Source organism: Pongo abelii, chromosome 6 (assembly GCF_028885655.2).
Source record: "Pongo abelii isolate AG06213 chromosome 6, NHGRI_mPonAbe1-v2.0_pri, whole genome shotgun sequence".
In the NCBI taxonomy this organism is placed as follows: Eukaryota; Metazoa; Chordata; class Mammalia; order Primates; family Hominidae; genus Pongo; species Pongo abelii.
The window spans coordinates 64347023-64360154 of NC_071991.2; the positions used below are offsets into that span (position 1 = coordinate 64347023).

A 13132-nucleotide genomic window follows, 5' to 3' on the forward strand; every position below is an offset into this window, starting at 1 on the left:
ATTGTTACACACACACTCATACACGCGAGCGCGCGCTTTGCGCTTTGTAACACACGCAGCCGCCCCCGCCCCCTCCGCTCCCACTCCCCCTTGCACCACGGCGGCAGGCGGCGGCGCCGATGACCTCACGGCGCGCGCGCCGCGCGGCCCGGCGAGGCCGCAGATTGGCTGGCCGCGCCTCCGCGGCACTTCAAAGCCGGAGAGGGAGCTACAATTGTGGTGGAATGGGCGGAACTGATCATTGTATTGCACACCTCTAAAAAAAACACTGCCTCTGATTTATCAATATAAAAAAGATCCTCTGAGAGGAGGAGGGCACTTTTGTGTGATGGCAACTTCACTTCTAGGGGTGAGTCTCAGGATTTTCTCTTGCTGGTTTAATTAGTTTCCTTTTATTGCCGATTGGAGGGGGTTAAAGTCGCCCCGGCCAGGCCACGGGCTATCAGTCTCTCTATTGAGAGCTTTTTTTTTTTTTTCTTTAAATACAAGTGAGTTTGGAGAAAAGAAAAAGGGGGAGAAGGGGGCAGAGTCACTTTTTTTCAGCGCAGGAAAAGGTTCGAAGGGCATTTAGACAAGCCACAGCGCCTCGCTGCTCCCTGCCCGGGAGACCTGCGTCCAGCCCATTTTACAGGCACCGATTTCGGGGGTAAAGAGAGCAAGTTTTTCCTTCTGGGCAAAGTGCAGATTCTTCCCCTAACCCTTAAAAAAAAAATCTGCAGCCCGCCTTGTCTCGCAGGTACGTTGAACTCGTCTCGTTTTTACTATTGTAGATATGCTTTTAAAAAAAGAAAGAAAGAAAGAAAAGCAGGAAGAAAGAGTGAGCCCTACAGTTTGACTTCTTTTGGCCTGGGAGAAACAACCCAGGATGGGTTTCTGGGGACCGGAACAGGTTTTTCAAAGCTCTCCGGATTACAGGGGAAGCGCTCTTAAAAGCAATCCAATGGTTTTCCCCCAGGCTTCTCGGCAAAGAAAAGTTCCTTCCACTCCAATCTGGACTTTTTGCTTGTTTGTTACGAAGTGTCTGGGGCTTTGTGTGCAAGAGAGTGTTGTTTTAGGTGAGAATACTTGTCAAACTCTTCTTTAGCGTGGTGCTTTGCTCCCGAATCAGACGCCGGCAGCCAAACTTGTCCCCTCCTGTAGATTAGGAAGCGGCCGGGCGCCGGGGCTGTTGGGGGTGCCAGGTGAGTTGGTGGCGGCGCGCCGCAGCGAGAGATGGGGTGCAGTGGGGCTCTTTGGAGGCCGAGGGACTGATGCACATTTCTTCCTTTCCTCCCTCATCGGCCCTTTGCCCACCTCCCCTCCCCCACTCCTTCTCTCCTCCTTCTCGCAGGAAGAACCGAGGTTGGGATCGACTCCTCTGGCCATGCTTGCTGCTACCTGTAATAAGATAGGCAGCCCCAGCCCATCTCCCTCCTCCCTCTCGGACAGCTCTTCTTCCTTCGGCAAAGGCTTCCACCCCTGGAAACGCTCCTCGTCCTCTTCTTCCGCCAGCTGCAACGTAGTGGGTTCCAGTCTCTCAAGCTTCGGCGTGTCCGGGACCTCCAGGAACGGCGGTTCGTCCTCGGCGGCTGCGGCGGCCGCGGCAGCAGCCGCGGCTGCCGCGGCCCTGGTGTCCGACTCGTTCAGCTGCGGCGGCTCGCCTGGCTCCAGCGCCTTCTCCCTCACCTCCAGCAGCGCCGCAGCCGCCGCCGCCGCCGCCGCAGCTGCCGCCTCCAGCTCGCCCTTCGCCAACGACTACTCTGTTTTCCAGGCCCCCGGAGTCTCCGGGGGCAGCGGCGGCGGCGGCGGGGGCGGCGGCGGCGGCTCCTCCGCGCACTCGCAGGACGGCTCCCACCAGCCGGTGTTCATCTCCAAGGTGCACACCTCTGTGGACGGGCTGCAGGGCATCTACCCGCGGGTGGGCATGGCGCACCCGTACGAGTCGTGGTTTAAGCCCTCGCACCCGGGCCTGGGTGCTGCGGGCGAGGTGGGCTCGGCCGGCACCTCCAGCTGGTGGGACGTGGGGGCCGGCTGGATCGACGTGCAGAACCCGAACAGCGCGGCTGCGCTGCCCGGCTCGCTGCACCCTGCCGCCGGGGGGCTCCAAACCTCGCTGCACTCGCCGCTCGGAGGCTACAACTCGGATTACTCGGGCCTGAGTCACTCGGCCTTCAGCAGCGGCGCCTCCTCGCACCTGCTCAGCCCCGCCGGGCAGCACCTCATGGACGGCTTCAAGCCAGTGCTACCCGGCTCCTACCCGGACTCCGCCCCGTCGCCGCTGGCCGGCGCGGGGGGCTCCATGTTGAGCGCCGGGCCTTCGGCGCCGCTGGGGGGCTCCCCGCGCTCCTCAGCTCGCCGCTACTCGGGCCGCGCCACCTGCGACTGCCCCAACTGCCAGGAGGCAGAGCGGCTGGGCCCTGCCGGGGCGAGCTTGCGGCGCAAGGGCCTGCACAGCTGCCACATCCCGGGCTGCGGCAAGGTGTACGGTAAGACTTCGCACCTCAAGGCGCACCTGCGCTGGCACACGGGCGAGCGGCCCTTCGTGTGCAACTGGCTCTTCTGCGGCAAGCGCTTCACGCGCTCCGACGAGCTGCAGCGGCACCTGCGGACCCACACCGGCGAGAAGCGCTTCGCCTGTCCAGTTTGCAACAAGCGCTTCATGCGCAGCGACCATCTCAGCAAGCACGTGAAGACGCACAGTGGCGGCGGCGGCGGCGGCTCGGCGGGCTCGGGCAGCGGCGGCAAGAAGGGCAGCGACACCGACAGCGAGCACAGCGCCGCGGGCAGCCCACCCTGCCACACCCCAGAGCTGCTGCAGCCCCCTGAGCCCGGGCACCGCAACGGCCTAGAGTGACGCCCACCCTGCGCCCGCCCCTCTCCCTGACCTCCTCCCACCGAGTCCTCTTGGGCCCTGTCTGTCCCGACTTCAACTCCAGCCTCTCCCTATTGCATCCGACTCGCTCTCTGTCTCTTTCTGTTTCTGCCCCTCCTCTTCCTTCTTCCTTCTGTGACTTAACTTTGTAAAAGGGATATGGACATGTAAGTAACACGCATCGCTGTCCCGGGCCCTGGCTTTCCCTTTCCATGGTGACGCTGCCTGAACCCGGTGCAGCCGGAACCCGCGCCTCGTCGGGCCTTTATTTCTGGTTCTCCCCTCCTTGTCCTCCCCTCCTCCACCCCCAGGTTGTGAAGGGCGTAACTTTTAGAGGGAAGCGGCCACTGGAGGTAGAGCTGGACTAATCCAGTGCCTGGTAGACTGCGGGCCTCAGCGCGGGCAGGAGCGGCTCGGCTGAGGAAGCCTGAGCCGGAGCGGTGGGGAGGGAGAGGCTGGAGGCCTGGGCAGAACAGCGCCGCCCGGGCAGATGGCGACTTGGTTCCAGAGCCGCTGTCCTGGGCACCTCGGCTTCGGAGCACCCTGCCAGGCCCCTGGGCATCGCCGGACGTCCTGCGCAGGCTGTCGGGGTTTGGTGGGGGTGCCCTTTTGGCAGCCCCGAGACCCAGAGTTTGCAGAGTTTAGATCTCCCAATGTCAGCTCTGCCTCTTTTTCTTTGTTCCCTGAGGTGGAACCGATGCAAGTTTCAGCAAAGGGCAGTCTTGTCGAATCGCTGCAGCAGCTTTGTTTCATCTTTATAGCATATATTTTATTTTTAAAAAAGCTAAGGGGAAAATAGCAACCTTCCATTTGGTTTCCCTTCTATAATAGTTTTTTCCTCTAACGGGGAGCAACTCTTTCTCTCGAAACTGCTAATATTGATCCCAAAGTTATTTTGACTGCATTAACTTAACTTATGGGGTGGGGGCGGGGGTGAGAGTAGGTGTTTTTTTCTTATGCAAAAATACTCCTTTCCGGTGAGACCAGATTAACTATCTCCATGTTTGTCCTTTTCTACCTCGTTTTTCACCACTCCCAAACATAACCTCCTAATCTTTTTTGTTAGTCCGGCCGTCAATTTGTATAGTACCGATTTCTGTAAATTCTCTCAATTCATTGAAGATCGTAGGGTTAAACTTTTTTTGTGTGATTTAAACTTACAAACAAGTGAAGAAGCTATCGCTTATTTCAGACGAGACTGTAGTTTAAATACCAAAAGAGGGAAAATAAAAAAGAACCTTTGTAAAATATATCTGAACCTAATGGTTTGTGCAACTGGAGAATCGTTCTAGATTAGTTACCAATTAAATATAACTCCGCCAGTGTAAGGGTGTGAGGTGCAGTTGTCCAGGAGACGATTTTGTATAGTATTTTTCTTGTACATTACTTCCAGTAAATATTTGAAAATATATTGAAGTAAACTTGTTTTTTTTTTTTTTTTTGGTCACAAGAAAATATTAAGAGTTATTGTTGCAGTTCTGATGAGCTGCAGGTTTTTTGAACTCACTTCTGGAGGTGCAGAGCCACAAACGCACTTTCGGGGCCTAGTTTTGCTCGAATACGAATTTAGATAGGTATCAAGCTGTAACTAAGACAATATTTGATAAATGTTGGATGACATTTAATTTAATGGAGCATGTACTTATTTGCATTTGCTGGCAGTTCAGGCATAGTTAAAGTGAGAGTTCTCCTATATTTCATAATAAGTGGGTCTGCCAAAACCCATGTATTAAATAAATTGTCCAAGTGAAACTCGACTAACTTTGGCCTTTGTGTATTTCCTGAAGGTAATATTGTTAACTGTTAATAAATACTTCTGACACTACATTTAAATGTTTGCAGATTCTGCAAACTAATTGCTCATTGTAATGTTGAAATAATTTGGATATTTCACATTGAAATGAAAAGCCTTTCTCTGGAGCGTTTTAGATTTGCATTTTAAATGCATGAAATGTAATTGATTTATTTGTAATATTTTAAATGGTATTAATAAACTCAGATAAAAGACTAGGCCAGTTAATTTGTATTTTTTCCCCTTTTTAAACTATGGACGTGCATTTTATCTTCAGTTAATTGTCTAATTTAAACAAAATATAACCCTGTTTGTGGTAATATTTAAATAATTACCTTTAAGATGTTAGATGGAAAGATCTATTTGGCAAAGCTGTGTTTTCTCTGTTTGCCAAGATAAAGATTATAGTGTCTAAGGAATGTAATTGATTATTTACCAATAGATTTAGCTCATAGCATCAGGATTTACTGACCTCTTAAAATTTGTACTAAGTCACAATTCAAAGAAATTTCACCATTCTCTTTCCTTCTCAGTCTCCAGAAGGAGTCAGGTTGTTGGCCATTGATTGCATTTAGTATTTAAAAGGCCAAGCCTTACATTGGAAGATCAATACATCTAAAATAAAAACATGGGTTTGGGGATAACTTTTGTTGTTAGGAGGTGGAGGAGGTCAAGCTAACAAAAGCTTGTTTTTGGCATTCCAAGTCTTAGCTAAAGATTATGTAGAGGTAAATATCAGTAGTAGATTCCTGTTGAAATGAGTTATCTGTTCTTTTAAAGTCTCTAAACAGCCACCAAAGAAAAGGAAGGTTAAACCTTAATCTATTTACTAGGCTATTGTTCATAGGTGTCAATGATGCCAATAAAAAATACTGTCTTGTTATGTCTAAGTGCATTTAAGCAATGGGTGTTCCTTGAGCCATACTTTGAAACATAAAATACTTTAAATGTTGATTGATGTTATATCACTATTTCACTATTAGATTAATATTATTATTTTGAATCAAACTGAATAAAAAGTTAGTGTGTTTGGATTCTTACAAGTTTAGCTTCTTTATTTCTGTTTGCAGTCTCCCAACCCTAAGTATAGTCTTGGTATACATCTTGAACTGAAAATTTTCCATTGAAATCTATATATGGTAATTATAATGCATAGAAACAAGTGAAAATACAAAGTGCTATGAGCACTGTAAATTGAGAGGAAAAAGCAATTAGGGATAAAAGATGTTTTAGAATAATGTAGCTCGTGTCCAAGTAGGTGACACCTTTAATCCTGCTGTCTATACAGGTATTTGAGGCCTCCAGTCTCTATGGTTTTAGACAAACAAGTTAACTCTGATTCTTTGGTATACTATAGTTCTAAATAATGGATTTTAAAAGTAAAATAGTTTCTTTCTGTCACTTTCTTCCTAGGAATAACAAGCAGAACACAGTTTAAGTGTTGTTTCTTTTTTATTGAAAGTTGCAGTGCTGAGGGATTCGGAAAGAGCGGTTCTGAAGGAGTTAAATGTAGTGGCAGGTAAGAGGAAAGCTGCTTGGTACATTTGTAATATCAGTTGCATTACATGCAGAATCAACATTGATTTAAGAGGTGGGTTATGACAAGGAGAAATATTGTCTGGAAGAAGATTTCTTTGGGGTGATTGAAGGGGGAAATTTTTTCTGCTGTACAGATGTGCAAACTTTCACTTTCTTCCTTCTGGCTCCTCACCCTTCTAGCTTTGCTTGGTTTGTTTTGGTGGTTATTGAACAGTATTTCTAGCTTAATTTTCTGCAGGGTGGGCAGGGTTCTTTTGGGAAAACAGAAGATGAGGTACCAAATTGTGATTTTTTTTGTTGTTGTTGTTCCTGATAAAGCACTTCCTAGCAGTAGCTGGAGGCTCACTCAAGTGAAGTCAAAGGCCAGGTCTCACTTTGAACCAAGGGACAAGCTTCCAGTCTGGCAGATCAAGATAGAGTTAAACTAGTTGTTGACCCAGAGGTCAGGCCAGCATATATCAGCCCACCCTCCAGAGTCTGGAAAGGGCTGCCAATCCAACCATTTCCATTTCCTACCTCATCTCTTCTACAAACTTGAATGTTTCTTCCCTATCCTTTCTCCTTTTTTGGCTCCTTCCTCACCTTCTCTCTTTGTGGATGATCTCTTTCACTGAGAAATGTGTAACTGTGATTTGTTGAGGCTGGATTATCAACTGAAATATTTTATGTAAGAAACTTAATTTACACCAATATGATGACTTCCTCTCAGAACAACTGATGCTGGAAAAAGCTCCTGAATGAGTTTGCCTTCCTTCCGCCCTGCTCCTACTGGAATCTTGGCATAACTTCTCAACTGGGCTTCCTTTGGTTAGAGAATACTGAAATTAAAATTTAAAGACAAGCAGGTGATGAGACTGGACTCCTAAGTAGGCAGATCGATAATTTTGCTATCATTTTCATCTCCTTCATGGATCTTTTGGTGAGATTATTAAATGGAATGCTACAGAAGGCTTGTAGAGGAATTTTTTTAAAAAATAAATATTGTAGAGGATTAGCTCAAAGGTCAGATGATCTTTTTGGCTGGTAAATTAAGGCAGAAAAAGGAGGAAAAAAGTGTGGATTTGATTATCATCTGTTTGCCTAAGATGGTAAAGATAAATATTATCATGAAAGAATTTAAGAATTTTGCTCAGTGTTTTGTACAAACAGCCTTAAAAAGGGATTGATTTGATGCAGGTATTTTGAATAAACTGTGGTTGTTCATTTTACCACTGATTTTTGCTGCTTCTGTCCAAAGAGGCATTATTTCTCTTTACACTCCTAAGAAAAACCCAGATATTACCAACGTCTTTATCCTTCTCTCTCTTTTTAAAAGTATGGTTTCTGCAGTTGCTTCCTTCCTTCCTTCCTCCTTCCCTCCCTCCCAATCTTCCTCCTTTTTAAAAAATGGCGCAGAAGATCAATTCTGTGCCCGTATTTCAAGAAAATGGTGTTAAAGTAAGGAATCGAAATATATAGTAATTCTGTACCCATTTTAAAGTCAGGGCTTTGGCTCTGGGTGGCATCTTTTGAAGACTGCTCAATATAAATAGTTGATGTTGTTTTAAAAATAAGATTCAGAATTTTCTCCCTGTTAATTCCCTGCTTCCGGATTAAAGGAAAGCCGCTAATTCCTTGCCATCCTGGACCCTAGCCGCTGCGGTTTAAGGGGATGCGCATTCAGTGGCCATGTCTTTAGATTCGCTGCTCTCCCTGTGAGCAGAAATGTTGATTTGCTACAGCGGCGGGGAGGGGGATCTATTTTTCCCTAGTCCCTCGGCGCATGTTTAATTTAATTTAATTTTCTGCGGAGTCTCTTGGCGGTGAGGAAAGCAGCCTTATACATTTTGCTTTGGTTCCTAACGAACAGTGGGAGAGCTCTAGGGACAGGGTGGAGGGCTTGAGGTGATCTAGAACTCGGAATAAAGCCCCGCTACAAGCTGCCGCTTTTTCCTGGTATTCTAGTGCCGTTTTTGAAAGTCCATCTACCGGAAATGTTGCTTTTTTTTTTTTTTTTTTTGAGATGGAGCTTCGTTCTTGTCTAGGCTAGAGTGCAACGGCGCAATTTCGGCTCACTGCAACCTCCGCCTTCCAGGTTCAAGCGATTCTCCTGCCTCAGCCTCCCCCGTAGCTGGGATTACAGGCGCCCGCCACCATGCCCGGCTAATTGTTGCATTTTCAGTAGAGACCGGGTTTCACCATGTTGGCCTGGTCTCGAACTCCTGACTTCAGGTGATCCGCCAGCCTCGGCCTCCTAAAGTGCTGGGACTACCGGCTGAGCCAACGCGCCCGGCCTGGGGCTGCCGCTTTTAAAAAGCCCATTCCTCAACTTTGCTTCTCAGGCACCAACTTCTTGCTGCGCGGGAGGAAACGTTGGCAGCGACCTCTGCTTCTCTCGCAGGGCGCTGAGCCGAGGTCCGGCCTGCTCAAAGTTCCCTTCGTTTTCTTTTCGAATGAATTCTGCGGGAGGTTTTGAGCCTGGGAGGATTTCCCAGCCTTTCTAAACGCTACCGTCCGCTTTCCTCTTCCCGGCTCCTCGAAGTGCCCAGTGCTTTGAGAAAGACCCCCAGGCCCTCCCGGGGAGGGTTCCGAGCTGGCGAGCCGCACGGTCCGCCCGCGGGTAGCAGCGAAGAGTGAGGTGGTGGTCTGGGGTCTCCCCGCGAGCCCGGGCCCGCCGCTCTCCTCGGGCTGCGGGCCGGAGCAGCCCAGCGCCGCGCCCACCGCACACAAAGGCGCCGCGGCCGCCTCCGCCCGCTGCACAGACAGCGAGCGCCACCCTGTGCCCTGCTCCCGTTCTGCAGCGCGCTCAGCGCGGGCAATGCCGGCCAGACCTTCGCCCGCCAGTCCCGGGCCTCTGACCTTGGGCAAACCCACGGTGGGAATCGGTGCGGGGAGCCTACCCCCGCCCCGCTCTCGCCTCTGGGCTCTCAAAAGACACTCGGGCCGGACGGGGTGAGGGATTCCCCTGCCTTCGCTTCCCTCCCTCGCTTGCTCTGTAGTTTTCCCGCACCAGCCCGCTGCCCTGCGCCATCCTAGCGCCTCGGAGCGCGGGGAATCTGTCCCATCCTGTCACGGGGTGCCGCGATTTGATCTTCCTGCTCGTGCCACCGGAGCCTGCTGCGGCGTGGACAGACTCAGATTCTTCTTTCTGAACTTGTTCAGATTTCTCTCTGTCCTGGCCCACGACTGCCTGTCTTTCTTCACCTCCTGTGCTCTTTTCTTGGCCAAACTGCTTTGTGTTCACTCGCACCCGCCTCCTCTCCCCAGCGACGTCAAAGTGCAGCGTCCTCCATAGGTGGCAAGATTTATTCTTGTCATTTTATCATGGGGTTGCCCGACTCGAGTGAAGGAACTTGCCCACCTTTCCCCACACTGTTATCATTAAGAAGGAGCAATTAAGTGTGACTGGCTGTGAAAACTCTTTGCCCTTTTTAGTTTCAGGATATCAAAAAAGTTTAGCTATCCTGGAGACTAACAGAAAAAGTGATGGATAGATAGGTGGATGGATACAGATGTAGAATCACTGCACTTGTTGCACAGAACTCTACTGCATTGCACCCAAAACCCAACAACCTCTCGTGGGCTTCCTTCCCAATGCTCTTCTCTCCCGACTCTGGGCCTCTGGGTCTTTGGGGACTGCTAGCAACATTCTGAAGGCCCCTATTCTGGTGACATCTGAAAGGAGATCAAGATAGATCAACCCTTCGGAGAAGAGCGTCATGCTCCCCTTAAAGGTCTTTTTTTGGAGAATGTACCTGCCTCTCCCCGGGCTGCCTGAGGGAAGGAGCTGGCTCCTGGTAAACCTTTCCCCAGCCCCACCCCCTGACTCTTTTAGGCGCCTCTAGGTCTTAGGCCTTCTGGTCTTGGAAGCTCATCGCACAGGTTCGGATCTGTGGGTTCCACTTTGTATTCTCGAGATATGCCAAGGATTAAACTTGGCTTTTGTGGGTGGTTAGATACGCACTATGTACACGCATTTAAGGCATCCTGTGATGAGGCTGCAGCATAAATCTTCTCCCGCACTTATATTGAAAGAGCTCTCAGAGCCGCACACCTGCGCATGACAGGGCTCCAGTCATGTCCCCTCATGGCTGAATCCACGGGCTCCACTGACCCCAATCCCCCACAGTGGGGAAGGAAGGAGGGTCGCCTATCTTCGCTTGCAAAGCCCCTGCAGCCGCTGGTAGAAGCAATCTGGCTTCCCGGAGCTCCAGGATATAATTGACACGTCCACCTCCGGAGCCGCCACCACTCTCCTCCCTCAAGCCAGCCGGCGATGTGAGCCCCCACCCCCACCCCCTCTCTCCGGGGTCCGGAAAGCTGGGAAGCGCTGGAATGCCGCGTTCTCTCACCCTATTGTGCCTAGGTGTTGCAAACCACTGGAGGACAGAGCTTCGCGCTTTGATCTCATGTCCCAGTCATTCTTTAGCACAGAGGGGTGAGTTTAAATTAAATTTCTTTCTCTGCTGATAAGTCGTAATGGGCCTCAGAAGGTGAATAATTATGCAGTAACATTTCATGGGTTGTTGGAGTGGGAATTCCCACTGCGCTGTCATCAGGAACAGAATTTCCCTCGTATGCTCAGTGCTAAATGAAGCTTTGCAAGTAAGCCACAAGTGTCTTTCAAATCTCGATGCAGATGATCTAGTCCTTCCCTACTCACCTTTTTTGCCCCTACAGATCTGTGTCACCCTTTATTTTTTCATTCGTAGTTTATAAGTGGTTTACGAATACTTTTAAAATCAGTACTAAAGGATCTTATTTTTGAGGTAAAAAAATACTTAGCTTTGATGATTATGCATTTCTATCAAGACAAAGCACACACTGATGAAAGCTGGGGCCGCATTTTCCTGGGAAAAGGCAGATGAGCCACCTGAGATTTATGTCCAAATACCTGGATTTAGTCTGGCCAACTATCTTCACTTCTTTTAGTGAAATAGTGCTTTTTGGTTTGATTCCTGAGGAGAGTCCGGACCCGAAGTTGCTGCAGGCATAAGATTTGATCATTAGTGTTCTGAAGGTATCTAGTTTGCAGCTGAGAAATTGACTTTCCATGCAGGAAGGTTAACAGGAAAAATGCCTTCGCTGCTTCACTCAAAATAGCCACCTGCCTATTAGAAAATGTGGACTTAATTCTTGGAGATATAAATTTATATTTAATTTCCCTCCAAGCTAGATAAAAAAAACAGCATCAACAGTTTGGATATTGTAAATGGGTCATGACATTTTGATACTCAAAAGAAAATCAGACCCTTAAAGAACTCTCTAAAATTGTAATTTAAAAGCACAGTGGAACTCTTTATTGTTTTGTTTTTTAAAAAAAATCCTCTATACCCCCATTCACTTTAGTGCTTCATTGCATAGCATTTTCGTTGTTTACTTTTTGTCCCTTTACATGTCTTCCTTTAAATGAATTGAGCTCCCTCAAGCTTTAAGATTTCTAAATCAGCACACAGAAACTGGAGCCTGCTTATCAAGTTTTCACTCCTCTCTTGGCCACTAATTTGAAAGGGCTCAAACAATAAGTTGATTTACATTATCCTCATTTTACCCTGAAATCTGTGCGAATGTTGAAAAATCCTTAATCATTCACCTTGGGTTATCTTTACATCTTTGGGGGAACCAATCCTTCCAGCTTTAAGTTTTTTAGCTACTCCATTTTAAGCACTAAAATAGAAGAAAGAAAGTAGATCTTTTTCTTTTTTCCCCTAAAGTTCAAGTGATTGTCTAGTTCAACTGAAAATAAAGGATTTGTACTGCCCAATTTTGCACCCAATTTAATGTCCCTAATTATGTAGGCACCCTATCATCAGGTTTCCCATCATTTCAGGAAGTTTTGTGCTCATTCTTGTACACTGATCAATGCTTCATTTTTCTCTTACATGCCTATCTCTTATGATTATTATTTTTTTTCTAAGCAGGTTCTTTCCCCTTTCAACTTAACAAACAATAGCCTTATTGCAGGGAGGTGGGGAGGGGAGCTAGTACCAGGTGGAAATGTGTTTAAAAGACATTCACATTATTTAGCTTTAAAAATATTACTGAGTTATATATCCTCTTTAACAGAATTTACACAGACTTTTTCTATAGATAAATGAAGTTTTTATTTAGGGCAAAATATTTTTTATAACATTAAATTATACTTCTCCCGAAACTTTAAGAAAAGAAAGTTTTTATAGATGACAATTCAGTGGCTTTTTACTATGAGGCAAAGTAACTTTTGCTCTTTCTCCCAGTGAATAACTATTTGACTTAAAACTGCAGTGGTTAAGTTTAAGGTCCATATACATTATACTTCCTCAGTATTGTGTCCTCAGTATTGACATATTTTAGTGAGTATCACAATTGAATGTTGTCATAGCAATGAACAGAGATCATTAAAACAATCTTGTAAATATTTTGGCTACAGAATACTGTATAGTTTTCAGTAGAAAGCATATGATATATTAATAATTCATTTCATATGTAATTATTAAATGTGAAATGCATTGCTTAGTGATGTGTTCACTTAAGTGTTTTAGTATGTATATCTAGGAAAATCAGATTTGGTGAACTTTTCATTCTTGAAGTTCTGCTTGTTGTTTTGTAGAGAAAATATTACTTTCACAATAGAGGTATAATAGATCCCCGCTGTAAAGAAATAGTATTAATATTTATGTCCATGAAGGGGTTTGGAACTACTTTTATTATTTTATGCTGCAAAAGCAGTGGCATGTTCTTTTTTCCCTTCAGTTTTTGAGTAAACTTTTTATTTTGGAATAATTTTAGATTTACAGAAAAGTTGTAAAAATAATATAGAGAGGTCCTGTGCTTTTCCTATTGTTAACATCTTACATTATGATGGTATACTTGTCAAATGTAAGAAATCAATGTTGATATAGTTGAGTTTTTTTAATGAAGAAATAAAGGCAAAAAAAAAATGCATCACCTATCAGTCAGTGGTAAGTTGTAGTTTAGAAAACTGCTGACCA

General features: G+C 46.9%; 1 protein-coding gene across 8 annotated transcripts in view; it reads left to right on the forward strand.

Annotated features, from left to right (window-relative positions):
• The first annotated feature begins 209 nt into the window (after positions 1-209).
• SP8 (Sp8 transcription factor) overlaps positions 210-13132 on the forward strand; it is a 203312-nt gene continuing 190389 nt past the window's right edge. For 2 of the 8 annotated variants that reach the window (XR_008527006.1, XR_008527007.1), the window contains exons 1-3: positions 210-349; positions 1331-3018; positions 6057-6162. Coding sequence is in view for 6 of the 8 variants with exons in the window: in XM_002818167.4 (XP_002818213.3) it covers positions 329-349; positions 1331-2833 (1524 nt within the window). In the remaining 2 variants the exon portion in view is untranslated. The other 6 variants (XM_054559414.1, XM_054559411.1, XM_054559415.2 and 3 more) reach the window with 6 other exon arrangements.